At 38.9% G+C, this 22,559-nt stretch overlaps 1 protein-coding gene across 1 annotated transcript; it reads right to left on the reverse strand.

Moving 5' to 3' along the window:
• Nucleotides 1–2,819: 2,819 nt before the first annotated feature.
• LOC132644055 (probable sulfate transporter 3.5) lies at nucleotides 2,820–20,584 on the reverse strand. The gene is made up of 5 exons (XM_060360603.1): nucleotides 20,318–20,584; nucleotides 19,321–19,598; nucleotides 19,046–19,236; nucleotides 3,141–3,223; nucleotides 2,820–2,833 (listed from the first exon to the last, which is right to left on the reverse strand). Exons 1-5 carry the CDS (start codon nucleotides 20,376–20,378, stop codon nucleotides 2,820–2,822), a joined length of 627 nt encoding a protein of 208 aa, XP_060216586.1. The 5' UTR covers nucleotides 20,379–20,584.
• Between the last annotated feature and the right edge of the window lie 1,975 nt (nucleotides 20,585–22,559).

Here is a 22,559-nt window from a genome sequence, read left to right on the forward strand (position 1 = left end):
CATCCCGATCCAAAAATAAATGCATGTGATGCGGAATGGGCAGCTCGATCCAAATATGAATACATCTGTTGCGGAACGTGCAGCCCGACCCAAATATGAATGCATATGTTGCGGAACGTGCAGCCCGATCCAAATATGAATGCATATGCTGCAGAATGTGCAGCCCGATCAAATAATAAATTCATGTGCTGCGGAACGTGTAGCCCGATCTGTATATGAATGCATCTGCTGCGTAACATGCAGCCCGCTCCAAATATGAATGCATATGCTGTGCAACGTGCAGCCCGATCCAAATATGAATGCATATGCTGCGGAACGTACAGCCCGATCCAAATATGAATGCATATGCTGCGGAACGTGGAGCCCGATCCAAATATCCCCTATAGGTACTTTTTATACACTTCTAGTGTTCATTTTTTATCTATTAGCTTCTATGCACTTCTCATAATCATTACTTATCCGTTGACGCCAACATTATTACATAAGACTTATAAGCACATTTCTAGGCCATTAGGACTTCTTCCCGATTAACTAAACCTTAACCAAATCCCGAGATACATCATAAGCATCTCTTCTAGCGTTAAATACCTCGTTAGGGATCTCATAGCTAGCATACTATTCATGTCTTACAAAACATTCCTTGAGAACACATTTCTAAATTCATCGGAGTGACGTAAGGTCGTTATACTTCCGATTATCATTATGGAGCTATCATCATGAACATATCTCACCTTGAAGGAACAATAATCATAATATGAGAACAACATCAATGATATCATAAGGGAACATCAAGAATATAAGCTTCTATCATTTCTATGAGAGGAATAATTATGGAAATCATTTGCGAAAGTTCATAACAATAGGATCATACCTTAAGAAAGAAAGGGACAGCCTTAACATACCTTGCTGATTACTTAGCCACTCAAATTCTACCTTCCGAGCCTACAAATCTACATCCAAGATAATTCATACAACAATCAGGCTATAGGAACACTTACACACTCAAACTTAGCTAGCTAATAAGTTAACAGAATTCAGGCAACATTTCCCCTATATCATCTACTTCCTCCAATCTCCAAAACAACTCCCAAACATCAATAACAACATCAATAATAATATAATCATGATACTACATGATAAACATATACAAATCCGTCCGAAACATCCTTCGAAAATCAGTCCATAAGCCAATAACATCAACATATCAAACTACGACCTTTATACTATGTCTTCCTTTGCTTTAAACCATTAAAATCCTCCAAAACAACTCAATATCAAAGTTAAGATAAAGAACATACCTTTTCTGGTCCAAAAACTCTAAATTCAAACCCTTTTTTCAAGCTTAACACCCACAACTTCAATAGCAACAATAGCTATCGCTATATACAAACCCGTTCAGCATTTCTAGGTTGGTCTTTGCTTAGGATGTTTGTGGAAGGTTTAGGATAGTTGAGAGAGCTTCTGGGGTCTAGAAGGGTCTGATTTTTGATGAATAATGAACTCAATGTCGTGCCCCTCTTATTTATAATCAAGAAACAAGTCTCCACCGCCTCAATTCGACAGCAGCACCGACGGTACCATCGTTATTCGACGAGCCCGTCGAATTGCACAGAAGGATCATAGAATGTTGTACAGGCCGTATCTTTCAGTGTATGTCTTAGATTTGCGATCTGTCAGTTGCATTGGAAAGAAGATTCTCTGAACATAGGTTACGAATTCCATAAGTCATCATATTTTAGGATATATACCTCTCTCAAGTTGGACCAAAATTTTCCTGTCCAAAATTCTGCCAAATTTTTCCAAATTTTTTACCAACTTAATTTCTTCGATTTGATTGATCCTGGAACCTTTAGAAACTTGCTTAACACTTGTTAAGAGTGTTCGTCAACCTTGTAACAGTTCCATGACCTCTTCGAGCTTATGTTAGTTTACTCACAACACAAACGACTGGAAAAATTTCGAGGTGTAATAGTAGCTTATCCAAAAGACTTCATTTGTTTGTGTGTTGTTGGCTTGCAACACTTTTTCTGGTTTATTCAGAGTAAATGGTATTTCTCATAAAATTTTATTGGAACTTTTTTTGTGAGTTTGTTGTGTCCATTTTATTTGAACTGAAAATATGTTAATATTTGAATATTAGAAAACAAAAAGTAAATTTTTAAAGCGCGGACAGATTTACTAGTTAAGTAATAATAGGAGCATTTTTTTAGCCCAACTATTGACAGCGGGGGAATTTTTGGACCAAACTATTAATGGGTGATCAATTTAGTGAATTTCGCATACATTAAAAGAATTTTTTTTATCCTTTTCCCTTTTACATATGTACGCATTTTTTCACAGATATCTAACTTAGCCAAAGCGTGCTCGTGACATGACACCCCTGCCTTATGAGGTAAATCTGTTTGTTAAGTAGTTGGTTGCTAAGAAATCTCCTTAAGGTTGTTTAACTAGTTTACGAGCTACTGACAACACTATAATTTTGTCATTAACTTGACAAACATAATCATGAAAAGAGATTATTAATCAATGCTTAAAGAAAGCAAATTGTGTATTAACCTTGGGATTCATAGAAGAACAAACAAGTCGTCAATAATAAAGGTACACATTTACGATCGAAGAAAATTTAGTACGCGCATTTTCAGCTGTCACAATGAAAATGTTAAACTATTTCAAGATTTTCACTTTTCATCTGATCCGAACATTTGAGTGAAAATTTGCAAGCATCAATTGCATCTTCAATTGTTAATAACACATATTATTTTCCAATGGTATTTATCAACTCTATCACCATTAACTTTTCCATGACTCCCAACCTCGAATTAACCAAAACCATCTACAAAAACATTGAAAATTAAGGAGAAGAAAAGTACCCATAAGTGTATGGACTTTCTATACCATGCCAAAAGTAATTAATTGGAGAGAAAAAAAGATTAAAGAGTTTGATTTTACCTTGATCCCTTTTGCTTCTACGCACCTTTGAATTTCTAATAACGTTTCAACACCCGTACGTTATATCAATCGATGTAATACCTGTTGCATCATATTGTTTTGATTCAGCAACGTTACCATTGCATTAAAACATAATAAGGAAATATACTAATTTCTCCATTTTGTTCATTAATCATAATATATACGAGTACCTCCTAATTCTAGTAACAAGTATTCAATTTCATTTCCTTTAGAATCGGTAAGTGAATGCTCATCTCTGATCCATCTAAGAATCCTGTGTAATCCATCAAAAAAGATCAAATTAACTATTATAAGGATAAGATCAATAGCATAAACACACATTTTTTTACCTCCCAATTTGGAGCATCTATAGTGTTTTCTGTTACACCTCGTAGTTTCGTCCGTTAAGATTCATTAGGCGTTAGTTGTCCTAATCGTGGAAACGGGAGTTACCTTAGGATATATGAGATTACATGTTCCCATATTATGGTTATGGGGGTTTAAGCCCATGAAATGATCTATGGAAGGATTTAAGAACAAACAAATAAAGGAATGGAGTTTGTGGGAACTTTGGTAAAACTTGGCAAAATTTTCGAACAGGATTTTGGTCCAGATTTGGGGAGGCATACCACCTAGAATATGAGGAGTTTTGGTGTGTTTCTTTTGTCCAAATTAAATTTCATCGAGTCTAGTTTCCAATGCAACAAACCGTTTGTCAATGTGACGTCTGAGTAAAACGTTATGCATGTTTTACGACAGACTGTCTGAGCAGAAAATTTCTGCGGACCATTTGACGGCCCGCACGAATTTTGAGGCCCCGCAGAAAATTCTGCGGTCTGTCAAATTGCACCAGCCCAGCGTCAAATGGTCACAGTGAACCATATTTGATTGGGCAGTTCTACGGACCATTTTGACGGTCCGTATGAATTTTTACGGCCCGTCAAAATGGGCGCAGAATTGCCTGACAAGATTTTAAGTTCCGCTTTATATATTTCGTTCCACTTCATTTGGACATTTCATTTTACCAAATCAGATCCAAAAGCTCTCTAAAAACTCACTCTTCCACTCCATAAACTAATCCAAGCCAAAATCCAAGGGAGATTAAATATCAAGAGGCAAGGATCAAGATACCCATGTGCTAGAGGTCTTGCTAGGGTTAATAAACTCCAAGAATTCTTTGGATATTCAAGATAGGGTTTTCATATAAGTTTATAGCTTGCTCTAAAGCTCATTCTTATGAGATAAAACTTTCGTTTTCATACTTGTTACATGTTATCAAAAATGTTTAGTTGTTGAACAACTTGGGTAGAAGAAGAAAGTAGAAAATGAGTTCTAAATGTAGTTTTTATGATGTTTTTGAGTAGTATGGTAACTTGAGTTATGATTCTTAGTATGATATGGATATAATCGTGCTATGGGAGGTAATAATGGTGATGAGGAAGCATTATATGAAAATGTTCTAAAATGGGTATGAAGTGGCTAGCATAAGTTAAATATAAGGATGAATTTTGAAGGCTTAACGAAGTATGATCACGTGATTATGATATTATGAGTATATTATGGATGTTATTGTGGTCGTTGGCAGTTGTTTTGTGATATGGTGGAAGTTGACGAAATAGGGGAAATGCTGCCCAATTTTCATTAGAACATGAATTATCCTAGTTTGAATTGAAGAGTATCATTAAGGCTTAACCATGGTATGAATCCTTCTAAATGTAGATTACTCAAGCTTCAACGGTGAACGTTAAATAGTTGAGGAGACGAAGAGGTTTGTAAGGCTAAACCTTCTTTCATTAAGGCATGGTTCACTAGCTATATGTATCCTTTCATGAGTTTCATAATGTCTTCCAATTGACTCTATCGCTAAGATTACCAAAGCTTACGATTCTTGATACGTTCACGATTCTATTGTATCGCTTATATGATAGTTGATCCTCTAAGGATAGATGTAATGAAAATGATGATGTCAATGATGACGATGATACTAATGAACTCCTACGTATAGGAATTTAAGTATGTATGACTATTAGGTAACACCGAGCTTATATGGCCAGGTATGATACCTATTGCGTGCGTACCACTGCAGTTGGGTACGTATAACACTGAGCCTTGGTAGGGCCAGGTATGTGTGACACCGAGCCTTGTCATGGCCGGGTATGTGAAACCACCAAACCACTATGGTCAGGTATGCTATAGATATGAACAATGATACGAATACGAATATGGATATATGTATATGTACACATGTATGTGCATGAGCACGCATTAGAAGTGGAAGGTCCCTATGAAAGACGAGTAAGTAAATATGCTCCTATTATGATGTTGCTTATGCTATCTTTTATGCTGTCTCTTATGCTTCTATTATGATGTTGACCATGCTTTACATACTCAGTACATTATTCGTACTGACGTCCTTTTGTTTGTGGACGTTGCGTCATGCCCGCAGGTGGACAGGAAGATAGGCTTGATCCGTAGACTTCTTATTCAGGGACTACATAGGGGAGCTCCATTTCATTCGGAGCTACAGGTTTTGGTATTTATTCTTTTGTGTACATACCTATGGGCATGACGGGGTCCTGTCCCGTCTATATGATGTGAAATACTCTTCTTATAGGCTCGTAGATAGTTGTGTATGGTTAGATGTCTTGTAGCCTTGTCGACTTATATTTTTGTATATCATTTTGATAGCCTCTTCGGCTTGTATATATGGATATGGGCATTATTATTGATGATGATATAAATGTGTTATTGCCCAACGAGATTAGCACTATTGATGCTTATAAATTATGAGTAAGCCATGTGGCTCACCTAGATGTGAATATGAGAGTACGATAAGAGGTGCCCGGGTGGGTTAGCACTGGGTACCCGTCATGGCCCTCCGGTTGGGCGTGACAAAAGTGGTATCAGAGCAGTTCTATCCTATGGCGTGTCTACGAGCCGTGTCTAGTAGAGTCTTGTTTATGGGTGTGTTGCGCGCCACACTTATAAATAGTAGGCTGCGGGCATTTTAGGAATGAATAACCTTTTTTATTCATAAGATCGTGCGATAGAGCCATGATATAAGGATTTATTTTTCCTCTAACTGTGAATTATGTATTTCAGAAATGCCTCTAAAGAGAAAAGCTACGGCAGCACAAAAGGGAAAGACAGTGGCAACAAACCGGGCTGAAAGACCACCGTCAACGGTTGTAGAGGAAAGTGAGTCCTAGAATGCGACTCAATCTCATTCCTCTCACTCAGTACCCATTTCTGAGGAGCATGAAGGAGCCTCAGCCCCAGCTCCAGCACCTCCAACTCCTCCACCGGATGCATCGGGCCACGATGTAAAAGAGGCCATTCATTTACTTACTCAATTGGTTGCCACCAAGACTCAGCGGCAAGGTACAGGGCAAGGTGATAGGGTTGCTAGTGCAAGGGCCCATGATTTTATTAGCTTGAATCCTCTAGAATTCTTCGGGTCGAAACCGGATGAGGACCCTTAGAATTTTATTGATAGGATGTTGAGGACACTTCGGTTAATGCATGTTTCGGACATTGAATCAGTGGAGTTAGTATCCTATAGATTGAGGGATGTCGCGATTCATTGGTACACAGTTTGAATGGCTTCACGGGGAGTCATTGCACCTCCCCCGGTATGGCAAGAATTTTTGGATGCCTTCCTCCGACATTACTTGCCCCCAGAGGTTCGACGGGTTAGAGCCGCTAAGTTCTTAAACCTTAGGCAAGGAAGTATTAGTGCTTTAAATTATAGTATCCGCTTTAACTCTTTGACTAGGTATGCTCCGGCTATGGCAGCGGATATGGGTAACCGAGTGCAACGATTTGTTAGAGGCCTAGGGCCACATTTGATGGATAGGTTCTTGACTGCGTCCCTTCAGGACAACCTGGATATTTCACGCATTCAAGCCCATGCCCAAAATTTGGAAGAAAGCCAACAACAACAAAGGAGTGAGCGTGAACATGATAGGGGGTATAACAAGAGGGCTAGATCTTCGGGTCCAACAAGTGAGTTTACAGGTGGGCCAAGACAGCAGTTTTCTAGGCATTCAGGCCATTCTATGACTAGTGCGCCTTTACGGTTTACAGGCCAGAGAATTGACAAATCTACTTATTCTGGGCCGATTCAGAGTTTCAAAGCTTCGGGTTCTCAGTTCAGGGGTGATTCGGGTCAGGCTAGGCCACCTATGCCACGATGTTCCCAGTGTGGGAAGTTACATTGGGGCCAGTGTCGACTAGGTTTAGAGGTTTGCTATATATGCAGTCAGCCAGGCCATATCATGCGTGATTGCCCCTCGGTTGGTGGTAGGGGTAGAGTCCATCCTTCAGGATCGGCAGTTGGGTCTTCATCATCCATACACCCTATGGGACAAGGTTCATAGGCGCCGATCAGCAATGGTAGAGGTAGAGGGAGAGCTCCCAGTTCCAGCGGTCCTCCGCACTGTATTTATGCCTTGGCTGGACGCCAAGATCTTGAGTCTTCTCCTGATGTTTTCACAGGTATATTATCGGTATTTTCTCATGATGTATATGCTTTGATAGATCCGAGGTCCACATTGTCATTGTTACTCCATATATTGCGGGTCGGTTTGGGGTCAAACCGGAGTCGATCAGACCTTTTGAGGTATCTACACCCGTTGGTGAACCGGTAATAGCTAGTCGAGTATATAAAAATTGTGTAGTTGTGATTTGTGACCATCATACTATGGTTGACTTACATGAGTTAAAAATGGTGGATTTTGACGTTATCATGGGTATGGATTGGTTAGCTTCTTGTTATGCCAATGTTGATTGTAGAACGAAATTGGTTCGCTTCCAGTTTCCAGGAGAACCAGTTTTAGAATGGAAAGGAAATACTGCGTCCCTAAAAGGTGGGTTTATTTTCTATCTCGAGGCAAGGAAAATGATCGCCAAAGGTTGTATTTACCATCTAGTTCGGGTTTATGATGTAGAAGCTGAATCGCCAACTCTTCAGTCTGTCTCCGTGGTGAATGTGTTTCCGGATGTATTCCCGGAAGAGCTTCCAGGTCTCCCTCCTGTATGGGAGATTGATTTTTCTATAGACGTGCTACCGAATACAAAGGCCATATCTATTCCACCTTACGGAATGGCTCCCGTAGAGTTGAAAAAATTAAAGGAGCAATTAAAGGACTTGCTTGAAAAAGGTTTTATTAGGCCTAGTTCTTCCCCGTGGGGAGCACCCGTGTTGTTTGTGCGAAAGAAATATGGCTCCTTGCGAATGTGCATTGACTATCGGTAGCTAAATAAGGTGACAATCAAGAATAAATATCCTCTTCCAAGGATTGATGATTTATTTGACCAATTGCAAGGCTCCAAATGGGTTTCAAAGATAGATTTGAGATCCAGGTATCATCAAGTGCGAGTTACGAAGAAAGATATTCCTAAGACAGCCTTCAGAACCAGATACGGCCAGTTTAAGTTCCGGATAATGTCATTTGGGCTAACTAATGCACTGATAGTATTTATGGATTTGATGAACAATGTGTTCAGGCCCTTCTTAGATTTATTTGTGATTGTGTTCATTGACGATATCCTGGTATATTCTAGGTCCGAGGCAGAACATGCGGATCATTTGCGTACCATTCTTGGAGTTCTTCAAACTCGAGAGTTATTTGCCAAATTTTCTAAGTGTGAATTTTGGTTGAACTCAGTGACCTTTTTGGGGAATATTATTTCAGTTGATGGCATTTGGATAGATACCCAAAAGATTGAGGCGATGAAGACTTAGCCAAGGCCCACAACACCTACGGAGGTCCGTAGTTTTCTGGGCTTAGCAGGATATTACAGGAGATTTGTAGAAAGCTTTTCTTCTATTTCTACACCACTCACGAAGCTGACCTAGAAATTAGCTAAGTTTCAATGGACATATGCTTGTGAACGTAATTTCCAAGAGCTAAAGGATAGATTAACTTCCGCTCCAGTCCTGACACTTCCAGAGGGATCGAAAGGTTATGTTGTCTATTGTGATGCTTCAGGCATTGGGTTAGGCTGTGTGTTGATGCAACATGGTAAGGTGATTGCGTATGCTTCAAGACAGTTGTGGAAATATGAGAAAAATTATCCGACCCATGATCTTGAATTGGATGCAGTAATTCATGCATTGAAGATGTGGAGACATTATTTGTATGGTGTCCATGTTGATATTTATACAGATCATAAGAGCCTTCAGTATATCTTCAAGCAGAAGGAATTGAATTTATGGCAACGGCGGTGGTTGGAATTGTTGAAGGACTATGATGTTGACATCCTGTATCATCCTGGAAAAGTGAATATTATGGCTGATGCTCTTCGCTGTAGATCCATGGGAAGTTTATGTGATGTTCAGCCAAGGAAAAAGAAGCTAACTCGTGAGCTCCAGCAGTTAGCTATCCTAGGAGTTCGAGTAGTGGACTCAGGTAGTATGGGAGATATCATTGAAAATGCAGCGGTCTCGTCACTAGTAGTGGAAGTGAAAGAGCGTCAATACGAAGATCCCATGCTAATTCATTACAGAAATACACTCCCTCAGAAGGAGAAGTCATCATTTGAGATTTCTGGAGATGGAGTTCTCCGATGCCGAGGCAGGTTATGTGTTCCTGATGTGGCAGGATTACGCCACCAAATATTGAGAGAAGCCCATTGTTCCCGTTATTCTGTTCACCCAGGAGCAACGAAAATGTATCATGATCTTAAATCTATATATTAGTGGAATGGTATGAAGAAAGATATAGCGGAATTCGTAGCTCAATGTCCTAACTGTCAGCAAGTGAAAATTGAGCACCAAAAGCCAGGTGGATTGTTGCAAGCTATAGAAATTCCAACTTGGAAATGGGAAGTAATTAACATGGACTTCATTACAGGCTTACCCCGTTCTCGACGTAAGTATGATTTTATATGGGTGATTGAGGATAGACTCACGAAGTCAGCTAATTTCTTACCAGTCAGAACTATATATGTGGCAAAAGATTATGCAAAGCTTTATGTTAAAGAGATAGTGCGACTTCACTGTGTTCCAATATCTATTATCTCCGATTGCGGGACTCTGTTTACATCCAACTTTTGGAAATCATTCCAAGAAGGTTTGGGGACTCAAGTGAGCCTTAGCATGACATTTCACCCACAGATGGATGGGCAAGCTGAACGTACCATTCAGACTCTTGAGGATATGTTATGAGCATTTGTATTGGATTTTGGAGGTGGTTGGGATGATCACTTACCACGTATTGAATTTGCCTATAACAATAGTTATCATTCTAGTATCCAAATGGCCCCATACGAGGCTTTATATGGGCAAAAGTGTAGATCTCCAATTGGGTGGTTCGAAGTTGGAGAGACCAAATTGATAGGACCAGACTTGGTCCAGAAAGCTATAGAGAAAGTCAAGCTCATACAATATCGATTATTAACAGCTCAGAGTCGACAGAAATCCTATGCAGATAATCGTCTAAGAGACATAGAATTCCAAGTGAAAGATTAGGTATTCTTGAAGGTGTCGCCAATGAAGGGCATCATGAGATTTGGCAAAAAGGGCAAGCTTAGTCCCCGGTACATTGGACCTTATGAGATTGTACGCAAGGTAGGCCAAGTGGCTTATGAATTAGACCTACCAACGGATTTGGAGTCAGTCCCTCCAGTTTTCCATGTATCGATGCTTCATAAGTGTATTGGAGATCCTTCTAGAATTGTGCCAATAGATGATGTCCAAGTTACTAAACAATTGTCTTATGAAGAAGTCCCCATTGCCATTTTAGGTAAGCAAGTACGAAAGCTCAGAACCAAAGAGGTAGCTTCAGTTAAAGTTTTATGGAAGAATAATAATAGAGAGGAAATGACTTGGGAAGCCGAAGAGGACATAAAATCCAGGTACCCGCATTTATTTTCACCTTCAAAAGAGATTCAGGCAGAGTCGTCATTAATCTCAGGTATGTAATGATTTTCTTGATGTTTTCTTGGTCGTGTGTGGCCATGGTTATTGCTGTGTTGTTATAGCCCTGTGAGGCGATGTATTTTTGGTTGCTGTGCAGGATGGTAGTGCCATATTATAGGGGAAACTCTGCTAAAATTTTTGTAGAATCCCCAAGAGTCTATCATTCGAGGACGAATGTTCCTAAGAGTGTTTTCTGTTACACCTCGTAGTTTCGTCCGTTGAGATTCGTTAGGCATTAGTTGTCCTAATCATGAAAACAGGAGTTACCTTAGGATATATGAGATTACATGTTCCCATATTATGGTTATGGGGGTTTAAGCCCATGAAATGATCTATGGAAGGATTTAAGAACAAACAACTAAAGGAATGGAGTTTGTGGGAACTTTGGTAAAACTTGGCAAAATTTTCGGACAGGATTTTGGTCCAGATTGGGGGAGGCATATCTCCTAGAATATGAGGATTTTTTGTATGTTTATTTTGTCCAAATTGAATTTCATCGATTCTAGTTTCCAACGCAACAAACCATTCGTCAATGTGACGTCTGAGTAAAAAGTTATGCATGTTTTACAACAGACGGTCTGAGCAGAAACTTTCTGCGGACCATTTGAAGGCCCGCAGGAATTTTGACACCCCGCAGAAAATTTTGCGGTCCGTCAAGTTGCACTAGCCCAGCGTCAAATGGTAACAGTGAACTATATTTCACTGGGCAGTTCTACGGACCATTTTGACGGTCCGTAGGAATTTTTACGGCCTGTCAAAATGGGAGCAGAATTGCCCGATGGGATTTTAAGTTCCGCTTTATATATTTCGTTCCACTTCATTTGGACATTTCATTTTACCAAATCAGATCCAAAAGTTCTCTAAAAACCCTCTCTTCCACTCCATAAACTAATCCAAGCCAAAATCCAAGGGAGATTAAATATCAAGAGGCAAGGATCAAGATACCCATGTGCTAGTGGTCTTGCTAGGGTTAATAAACTCCAAGAATTCTTTGGATATTCAAGCTAGGGTTTTCATATAAGTTGATAGATTTCTCCAAAGCTCATTCTTATGACATAAAAGGTTAGTTTTCATACTTATTACACGTTATCAAGAATGTTTAGTTGTTGAATAACTTTGGTAGAAGAAGAAAGTAGAAAATGAGTTCTAAATGTAATTTTTATGATGTTTTAGAGTAGTATGCTAACTTGAGTTATGATTCTTAGTATGATATGGATATAATCTTGCTATGGGAGGTAATAATGGTGATGAGGAAGCATTATATGAAAATGTGATAAAATGGGTATGAAATGGCTAGCATAAGTTAAATATAAGGATGAATTTTGAAGGCTTAACGAAGTGTGATCACGTGATTATGATATTATGAGTATATTATGGATGTTATTGTGGTCGTTGGGAATTGTCTTGTGATATGGTGGATGTTGAAGAAATAGGGGAAATGCTGCCCAATTTTCATTAGAACATGAATTATCCTAGTTTGAATTGAAGAGTATCATTAAGGCTTAACCACAGTATGAATCCTTCTAAATGTATATTATTCAAGCTTCAATGGTGAACGTTAAATAGTTGAGGAGATGAAGAAGTATGTAAGGCTAACCCTTCTTTCATTAAGGCATGATTCCCTTGCTATATGTATCCTTTCATGAGTTCCATAATGTCTTCCAATTGACTCTATCGCTAAGATTACCAAAGCTTACGATTCTCGATACGTTCACGATTCTATTGTCTCTCTTATATGATAGTTGATCCTCTAAGGATAGATGTAACGATAATTATGATGTCAATGATGACGACGATACTAATGAACTCCTACGTATACGGATCTAAGTATGTATGAATATTAAATAACACCGAGCTTATATGGCCGGGTATGATACCTATTGCGCGCGCACCACTGCAGTTGGGTACGTATATGTAACACCCCGTAAACTTGAACTAGGTGTGAATGTGTAAAAACATCTAGTATTAAGATGATATTATATCTATATGAATCCATTCTTGATGAATTCGGGTGGAAGATGGTCGTTTTGAAGTCAAACCAACTAGTGAAGTTCTTAAGGCCTCTTAAATTCACCTAAGTTTTGGTAGGTCTGTCTTCTGGGTGATTTGCATGAAAATGTGTCGCTAATTTGGAAAAAACTTCCTTGATGAAAGTTGTAGCTCTTTGAAATAGCTTTCCAACGGTAGGTCGCCCAGCCCAAGAAAAGTTACGTACAAAAGGTTATGCCTGTTTACTGAAGCCTATCTTCGCTAGAAATTTGTCCTGTGTTACGGTGAGACGTTACAGACTGTAACACGTGTTACGGGCCGTAACATGGCACCGTAACGTGTCAAAAAATACCAGAACTCTCTGGAAATTTTCACTAAAGGACGGTCCAAAGAACGGTCCGTAACACGAAGGACGGTCCGTCCTTCGGGAGCATCCTTTGGCCCGTTTTCACCAGAAAAATATAAATAGGACACTTGTTTTGTTTATTCCTCCACTTCCTAAACAACCCTAAGGACGAAAATCATTCCCCCAAGTCTTCAAATCAAAGGTAAGGGCATCCTTAACATTACTAATTCATTCTAACATCAAACTCATGATTCTTAACATGATTTTTGTGACCAAAACCTAGGGTTTGCAACATAATTCTTCCCAAAGTGATTCAAGCTAGGGTTTGGGTGTTCTTCATTAGAAAAATGGTTTGTTAAACCTTGTTTAACAAATTAAGGTATGTCTCTCTTTTAAAAACCTATTTTGAATGAAAATCACTTTTTGAAACTATTGTTGGAAGTATAAATTTTATTCAAGATTCTTTAATGCATGAAAGTAAAAGAAATCTTTTCATGTTTCTTGAACTCTAATTCATGTATAAATGGTGATTAATGTGTGTGAGGGGACAAATCCACATTAAACCTAGATTGTAACAAACCATATATATGTATAAGATATTATGAATGTTTTCCTCTATAAGAGATGCTTAGTAATGCTAGTTAAGAGTTGGTAATGACATTCTCATTGGTGAATTGGGACATGGAAATCTTTGTAAAAAGGTTGTGCGTTTTCAAAACATTGATTGGAATGACTTATTCTTTCGATATGCATAATGAACGTTTATGTTATTGATGGTGTGACTACTTTGAGATAATTTGTGAATCGACTTCTATGCTATGAACTTTGTTGTGGTGTTTGGCCTAGCTACTCAGGAGGAAGGGTAGCCACTATGGATCCTAGTGTGTCATTGCCTAGTCATTCGGGAGGAAGAGTGGCCACCGCTGGGTTCGCTACCCGGGGTGTGATTTATGCCTAGCTATTCGGGAGGAAGGATAGCCACCGCGTACTACATAGTCCGGTATGGTTTATGCCTAGCTATTCGGGAGGAAGGATAGCCACCGAGAATTATATATTCTGGTATGGTGCGCTATGCGCGATATGCTTGATTCTTGAGCCTATATTGGCATGTGTGACATTCTTATTCTCTTATTCTCTTATGGAATTGTTGATGACTATCTTAATTGATTAAAAAGGCATATTTGAAGTTGTAACTGGACAAGAGGCTTTATAAATGGGTTTTGATACTTATTATTGAGATACATAAACTGAATAACTGTTCTTACATCGCTCTCACCTGACTGGAAAGACTAATTTCTTTATGTATTATGTACTCTATTTTCTTATTACTCATTGTCCCCGAGGCACTCACTGAGTACGAAGTACTCAGGCATACCATTGTTGTTTTTTATGGTATGCTAGGTAACAGAGAAGAGCAGGTTCTTGATACTCCAGGCCTTTAGGAAAGACTTGTTGTTGCTGCTGATTTGGTGAGCCCACACATTCATTCGTGGGACACTCTATTTATTTATTTTAGTTTCCGGGCTGCGTCCCGATGGGTTAGACATTTACTCCTTATTCTTAGAAGCTCCTTAGTTTACATTCGAATGTGTGTAGAAAAAGAGTTGTCATTTAACTCTTTCGGGCACACTATCATGTTTTGGGTGAATCATTTAAATTATAAAGACTTCGCTGATTTAATTCAAGTATTCATGATTTGTTACATTTAATTTATAAACTGTTGGAGGCGAATGTTAAACCTGGCGGGTTCAAGTATTATTATTGTGTTGTTTAGGTTCTTCCGATGTTGTTCATGACGTCGGATGCCGGTCACGTCTAGGGTGGGTTTTGGGGCGTGACAGTATAACACTGAGCCTTGGTAGGGCCAGGTATGTATGACACCAAGCCTTGTCATGGCCGGGTATGTGAAACCACCGAACCACTATGGTCGGCTATGCTATAGATATGAACATGGATACGAATACGGATTTGAATATGAATACGAATATAGATATATGTATATGTACACATGTATGTGCACGAGCACGCATTAGAAGTGGAAGGTCCCTATGAAAGACCAGTAAGTAACTATGCTCCTATTATGATGTTGCTTATGCTATCTTTTATGTTGTCTCTTATGCTCCTATTATGATGTTGACCATGCTTTACATACTCAGTACATTATTCGTACTGCCATCCTTTTGTTTGTATACGTTGCGTCATGCCCGCAGGTGGACAGGGAGATAGGCTTGATCTATAGACTTCTTATTCAGGGACTACATAGCGGAGCTCCATTTCATCCGGAGCTACAGCTTTTGGTATTTATTCTTTTGTGTACTTACCTATGGGCATGGCGGGGTCCTGTCCCATCTATATGATGTGGCATACTCTTCTTAGAGGTTCGTAGACAGTTGTGTATGGTTAGATGTCTTGTAGCCTTGTCGGCTTACATTTTTGTATGTCATTTTGGTAGCCTCGTCGGCTTGTATATATGGATATGGGCATTGTTATTGATGATGATATAAATGTGTTGTTGCCCAACGAGATTAGCACTATTGATGCATATAAATTATGAGTAAGTCATGTGGCTCACCTAGATGTGAATATGAGAGTACGATAAGAGGTACCCGGGTGGGTTAGCACCGGGTGCCCGTCATGGCCCTCCGGTTGGGTCGTGACATTTTCCCACTTCCCCTCCAGCGTGGCTGGAACCCTGGACCTATTGATCATGGATGGAGGTGATTTACTGTTATGTCCCGTATTTTCGTATAACGAGAAATCAAGAAATAAATAAGACTTGTGTGTGTTGAGGAAATAATTTTGGTCCAAGTTGCTATGCTCATGTTGATTATGAAATCATGGATGTCAAGACCTCGGGGAAGGCCGAGGGTAAATTCGGAATTTTAGAAATTAGTTTCGGGAACTACAAAGCGGGACATATTATGAATTGGGCCAAGAGAATTTGAACAAAGTTGAGGCCCAAATTTTGTGAAGTGGCCGGCCAAGGGAGGCCCAAGCCCACTTTTAAAGAGTCATGTGCTTATATATCATGATCACTTGGTAATTATCAAGACTTTAATCAAAAAAAAAAATCCAAGAACAAAGAGAAAGGGGTTTCGGCCGAAAAAGAAAGAGAAAGAAAAAAAAAAATTCGTGGCTTGTTTCTAATCCAATCACCTAGCCTCTTTTGGAAAAATTGATGGGTTTGAGGTGCTCTTCGTGGTGGTACAACTAGTTTGACGAGAGGACGACGTTTGCGGCGAATCGGGATCTTAAGATTAAGGTAAGGTTTTGATGTTTTAATGATATGAAATGGATGTATATGTGTTAGTAATTGAATTGGCGTAAAGATTTTGGAATGGTGTTGTGTTGTGCATGGCGTGTGTGTGCAAAGAGAGTGTGTTTGGCCGTGGGTTTTGTAAGATTTAAGGCATAGGAATTTGATCTTGTTTAGCTTGAATGATGTGTTGTTGTGGTCATTATGTTGTAAAGGATTGATTAAGGAATTGAGTTGGTGTTAGAAAATAATTTTGGACGTTATCGGAAAGTGTATACCCTTGGTATATTTGTGTATATCATAGTATATATATATATGATACTAAAGACTTTAAATATGATTTATGGTTGATGATAATGAGTGTGGAATGAAACGACGCAAGTTAGAACGTTCGTCGTAACTTTTGGTGTTTTGAATGAAAATTGGAAAGTAGTGAATTTTGGGGATGTTTGTATGTGGTTTGGAACTTGTTGTTATGTAATGGAATAATCTTGAATGAATGAATACAATAATGTGGATATGAGTTGAAATTGCGGAGTTTGGAAATAGGATTACCAACTTACGAAATAAGGTGCAATTGTGAAGTTAATGTGTTTGATTGTAATTCGTATTGTGTAATGATGTTTGGGCTGTTGATGTTGTTATATTTTGAGCCGAGCTAAGTCTCGGGGGTGTTAGATTTATAGGGGAAGTGCTGCCGAAATTTCGGTAGCCAAATATAGCCCAAAGACTAAAATGTTAATTCTCATGAATAGTAACTGGTAAAAGTGACCATTTGCAGTTTCTGGGCGAAACGGGAATTGCGATTTGAGGAGCGTAAGGCGCCAACCAGGTATGTAAAGCCTACCTCTCATTCTTTTGGCATGTCCTAGACCCACTAGGAAAATTTCGGAATCTCGGGATTAACCCTGCTCTTGGAAATCGAAGTTGAAGTTCGAGCACTATTCACTCAGCGCGATTGAACCCTTTTTTTGTCACTTTTGGTTAAAAGAATGTTCGTACCTCCATAACTTGTGCTGTTGTGTCCGAAACCCTTCGAAACTTTCGTAGATGGCTCTATGGAGCCGAAAGTCTGTGATTTGTGTCCGCCGCCTCAATTTGACCCGAGGTGGGCCCGCGAGCCCCGAGGCTCCCCTTATTCGGTTTGTTTGATTCGCTTGGGTCTGTTATGATTCGCAATCTTCTGTTTATGACTCAAGGATGTGTTTGAAACTTCCTATGCCATTAATGCATGTTCCGTACTTTGGGATGATGTGAGAATTCCGGAAAAAATGACTTATGAACAGTTTTCTTACGAATTTGACAGTTTGGAACTTCGTAACCTTTATATGCCTACTTTTATCAATTCGATTCCTACTCCGAGCCTTCTGGCGTCGGTATATACCTATATGTAAACTATATGTTGAGTCCGGTAAATTATTTTTGATATGCATATGGTTTCTGCACTACTCTGTTCGTGCTGTCTGCTATGATTTCGTTCGTCGGTACCCGGGCCGACTTTGTGATCGTGCGCGCTATAATATATTCGGGAGTTATGATGTGTTACGGTTTCCGAGGCCTCGCCATAGGGCCGGTTACCGTTTATGGAGTTATGATGTGATATGGCATTTGACATGTTCTGATGATATGATGTGTGTGTGATATGATGTGTCTGGAGACTGTACGGTGATTTGAAAACTTCTGGAGTTATGATGTGTTGTGGCACCAGCGTCGGGGGGGTGACCACGTTCCTAAACCCTATACATGATTTGATTTGCATTTGTACGTTCGCCTCCCGCGCAGGTTTGCTTTGTTTGCGATGTTGGTGTGTTTGTTCTTTCTGACTCCAGCTATGTTTGGGATTTCTGTACCTTCTGCTTTACATACTCAGTACTTCTCCCGTACTGACCCCCGTTTCTTCGGGGGCTGTGTTTCATGCCCGCAGGTACAGAAGCTCGTTTGGGTGGTCCTCCAGTTTAGGCTACTCATTCTGCTGTGTTGGAAAGCTCCCCTTGATCCGGAGTCTACTTTTGGTATATATCTTTTGTTGTGTCTGTACTCTGTATATTTGGATGAGTGGGTACGGCGGGGCCCTGTCCCGTCCTATGTTCTTATGTTCTGTTTTGTCTAGAGGCCTGTAGTCAGATTTGTGGGTCGTGGGTCCGGTGTGTTTACATGTGAGTCTGTTGTACGACCTTAAGTGGCTCGTACGCTACTATGGCCAAGTCGGCCTCTGAGTTTGTATGTATGTGTATGCATTTGGGGGCGATGTGCATTCCGCCACCCTTCTGATGTGTGTGTGTGAAATTTGGCGATGTATATTCCGCCTCCTTTCTGATTTGCGATTTGTTTGATTTGTACGGGCGACTGCTTAGGATAAGTGTTCGGTAGTTGTCTGATTGCGATGTTGAGTTCGAATAACGTATGTTGAGTTTGGTCGAGTCTGATTACGATGATTTGGTGTGAGTTCGTTTGGGGTGTCCCGGAAGGGCACCAGTCGCGGCCCACGGGGCTGGGTCGTGACATTTACCAACTGAGCAACCCCCACTTGTCAACTTAATTAAACATACTAGTTTGAGAGAAAATAGAAGAAAAGGTGTACCTTTCTCTGATGTAATTGCAATTTGCAAAGTATATAAGAGAAGAAAACTTGAGAATTAAAATTCCTGGGATGCCATTTGCAGCAGGATATTGCTCTATGTCACGATACTGTCCAGCTTCTAGTATGCTTCCAAGCTTACAAGTTGTTGGCCTTGCTACATATAGAAGTGCTCTTATTGAGGCAAGTCCAACCTGGGAATTAAAGAAAAACGAAGTCATTTCTAGCAGTTTAATGTATTTCTTAGAAATATATAGTTTAGGGCTTGCATTGCTTACAAATAACATTAAGCCGATGTCCATGCTTATGAAGGCAACCCCAAAAAAAGCAGTCATACAAATGCAGAAATCAAACTTATCGGTCTTGAAGAGGTGGTAGGCCTTGTCATAGTCAATTAACCCAAGCATTGCAGACATGATGATCGCGGAGAGAGAGACAATGGGCGTGTAACTAAAGAGAGGAGCCAAGAACAACAACGTTAGCATCATGCATATTGACATTACCACGTTTGACATTGCTGTCTTGTATCTGGCGTTGAATGTTCTAGAAAATGACCCTGAAAATAAAACATACTCCATATTCTTTATTTTAAATCCACGCTTAGCTTAGCTAGTGTAAAATATTCTTTTCCAAAAAACAAGTATTCGCGAATTAGGAATTTAAAGCAACGGGTTCAAAAATATATTTTAGTTTGTTTTCATTATACTTACTTCGGCCAATAGCAAGAGATTCACAGGTAATATGTCCTGGATCGGGCTCTCTGCAGGAGATTCGCCATCAGAAGCGGTCATTATTGTTCAGTGTGGGGACAAAGTCTCACATTAATAGCTGAAAAGACTGGGAGCCAACATATAAAGTGTAGGAATCTATTAATAGTGTGAGGTCCTTGTTGAAAATATAATTTTGAATATTATAAGTTCAAGCACTTTGATGTTATCTGTGTGCATAATTTTGTGTTTATGAAATGACCAAGTTCATAATAAGAGTATGAAAACATTTAGTAGTTTTCTGTCTAGAATTATCCTTTAACACCTATATATACCCCTTTTGTAATGTTATTATGTAAGAGTGGAGTTTTAATATGATATGAAGTGAGCTTAATGCCTTTCTCCCTCTTCCGTCCTCTTTGTACCATTATGATATTGTCAAGAGCCTGCCTTATATTTCCAACAGTCCTTTGTAGAAATTAAATCGTGCGGGCTTGACCCAAAGTGAAAAATACTATATCTTGATAAATATTACTCTTAGCTTTATTTAAGTGAATAATTATATTACCGGTGGTCAAGTAGCATGAAGCAAAAGATCCAAAAATGTTCATGAGGCCAATGGCAATCATTTCCTTGTTGCCATCAACTTGTTCATTTCTAATGATGGCAAAACTCCGTCCAATGGCTATTCCTTCCTAGAAAAAATTCCATACAATCTTTAATAAACACGTTTTTTGTGATTGGCAACATAGAAGATTTTCTGATAAATGAAGCTCATATGGATAAAGGGTGTACTTACAGCTAAAGAAATAACTGTTGTGATGACTCCTGCTTTTATAGGTGCTGATATATATGTACGTCAGATCGAAATTTAAGAGATGAATGGATGAAGGATTTATTCCTTTACTCAAATGTCCAACCTGTATTATATATTCAGTAAAACACATTCCAAAATATATATGCGTCAAAGGGACTATTGTTACGTTGGAAGAGGCACCATGAGAGCGTTTTCTTTGAGAAAAAAACAAAAAACAATATAAATAAATAACGCCCAGAGCGTTGTCCGTTTTCAACAACATTATTTTTTGTCCATATCCTTCCGCGCGTGGAAACAACTTGAATGCTTTTAAGTCCAAATCTTCAAAATTGGCTCTTTTTTGTTAGGTGGAAGTCCACTCAGAAATAGATAAGCCATGTAAAAGGGATTTGTCTCAGAAATAAACTGTAACGAAACAATACCACACACCGCGATTTTTGTAGGACAAAAAAAAAAGTTGAACCAAACTAACACAAAAAAAAAAAAAACATAAGTAAGTTTCACGCACTAAATTAGTGCGTGAAAGGACCAAACTGCAAAAATAAAAGTTTAAGCTTTCACGCACGAATTATGAGGCCAACAAAAACTCATGTGTGAATAGTGTACTAAATTAGTACTAAATTGTTATTCTTCATCATAAGTTGGCAAGTCTTCTTTATTGACTTGTGCACTTATCTCCCTTGCAACAGGCTGGCCTATGGTCTCCCAATGGTTGCCACAAAAAATGGAGGCCCTGTTGATATACATAGGGTATGCTGTTGCATTTATGTCATATACTGCCTTTGATGCCTTCCATCCTGTTCTGACTAGCTTCCAACCAAATTAGATTCAAATTGATCTTCGACCTATTTGCAGGTTCTTGACAATGGTCTCTTAGTGGATCCCCATGATCAGCAGGCAATCGCTGATGCTCTTTTGAAGTTGGTTGCTGATCGATAAGCAATTGTGGGCTAAATGCAGGGCAAATGGATTTAAAACTATCCACCTTTTCTCATGGCCTGAGCACTGTAAAACTTATCTTTCCCGGATAGCTAGCTGCAAACCAAGGCAACCACGCTGGCTGAGATCCGATGATGATGATGATGAAAATTTAGAAACAGATTCACCTAGTGATTCGTTGAGAGATATTCATGATATATCTCTGAATTTGAGATTTTCATTAGACGGTGAAAAGAATGATAATAAAGAAAATGTTGATAATACATTAGACCCCGAAGCTCGAAAGAGCAAGTTAGAGAATGTTGTTTCTCCGACATCCTTGAAAGAGAAAGTTGAAAAAGATCACAAGTACACTACTTTCTCTGTCCCAATCTATATAAGAATGTTTACTGGGCACGAAGTTAAAAAAGAAATGAAAAATATTAAGTTATATTGTCTAAAATAAGTCTAAGAATTTTTTTTGTGATTAGAAATTATTTCATTAAGGATAAAATAAAAATTTTAAAGTTAAACTTTTACAAAATATTTTTTTTTTAACTGACTAAAAAGAGAAGAATATAGTATAAATTGAGATGCGGGAGTAATCTTTTCCAAACTTTGACTCAATAAAGATTGCAAATTCTTTTATTTTTCTTTTCTCCCATATGCGCCTGCCTATTCCGGTTCTAATTCTTCCTTTTTCTAGTTGGCATACGTATTCGTCAGCTTTTATTTATGTTCTATATGCACATTTCATATACTCTCTCTGTCTCAAAAAGTTTTTTTTTTTTTTTAATCTGTCTTAAAAAGATTGTCCTTCTTTTTTTTTTAGTCTGTCTCAAAAAGATTGTCACATTTCTATATTTAAAAACAATTTAACTTTATGAGATTATTTACAGCCCCACAAATATCTAAGGCTTGTTTTAGACCACACATTTCAAAAAAAATCCTTTATTGGAGCTATGGCTGAAACCCAAAATAGCTTTGGTTTCTTGTTTTTATGCAAATTGGATATATCCATTCTTTTTGTCAGTCCTTTTTGATCTATGCATGATTTGTCCCAACATTTATTTGT

This window comes from Lycium barbarum, chromosome 6, assembly GCF_019175385.1.
Source record: "Lycium barbarum isolate Lr01 chromosome 6, ASM1917538v2, whole genome shotgun sequence".
NCBI lineage: Eukaryota > Viridiplantae > Streptophyta > Magnoliopsida > Solanales > Solanaceae > Lycium > Lycium barbarum.

What these genes read in the sequence shown, in the direction of transcription:
- LOC132644055 (XM_060360603.1), bottom strand. Translation starts at nt 20,378, where the DNA reads ATGATTGCCATTGGCCTCATGAACATTTTTGGATCTTTTGCTTCATGC. An exon ending in TTCATGCTACTTGACCACCG is followed by an intron (nt 19,599 to 20,317) that starts GTAATATAATTA and finishes TTTTATTTTCAG; the next exon opens with GGTCATTTTCTAGAACATTC. An exon ending in TGCAATTACATCAGAGAAAG is followed by an intron (nt 3,224 to 19,045) that starts GTACACCTTTTC and finishes TGGATTACACAG; the next exon opens with GATTCTTAGATGGATCAGAG.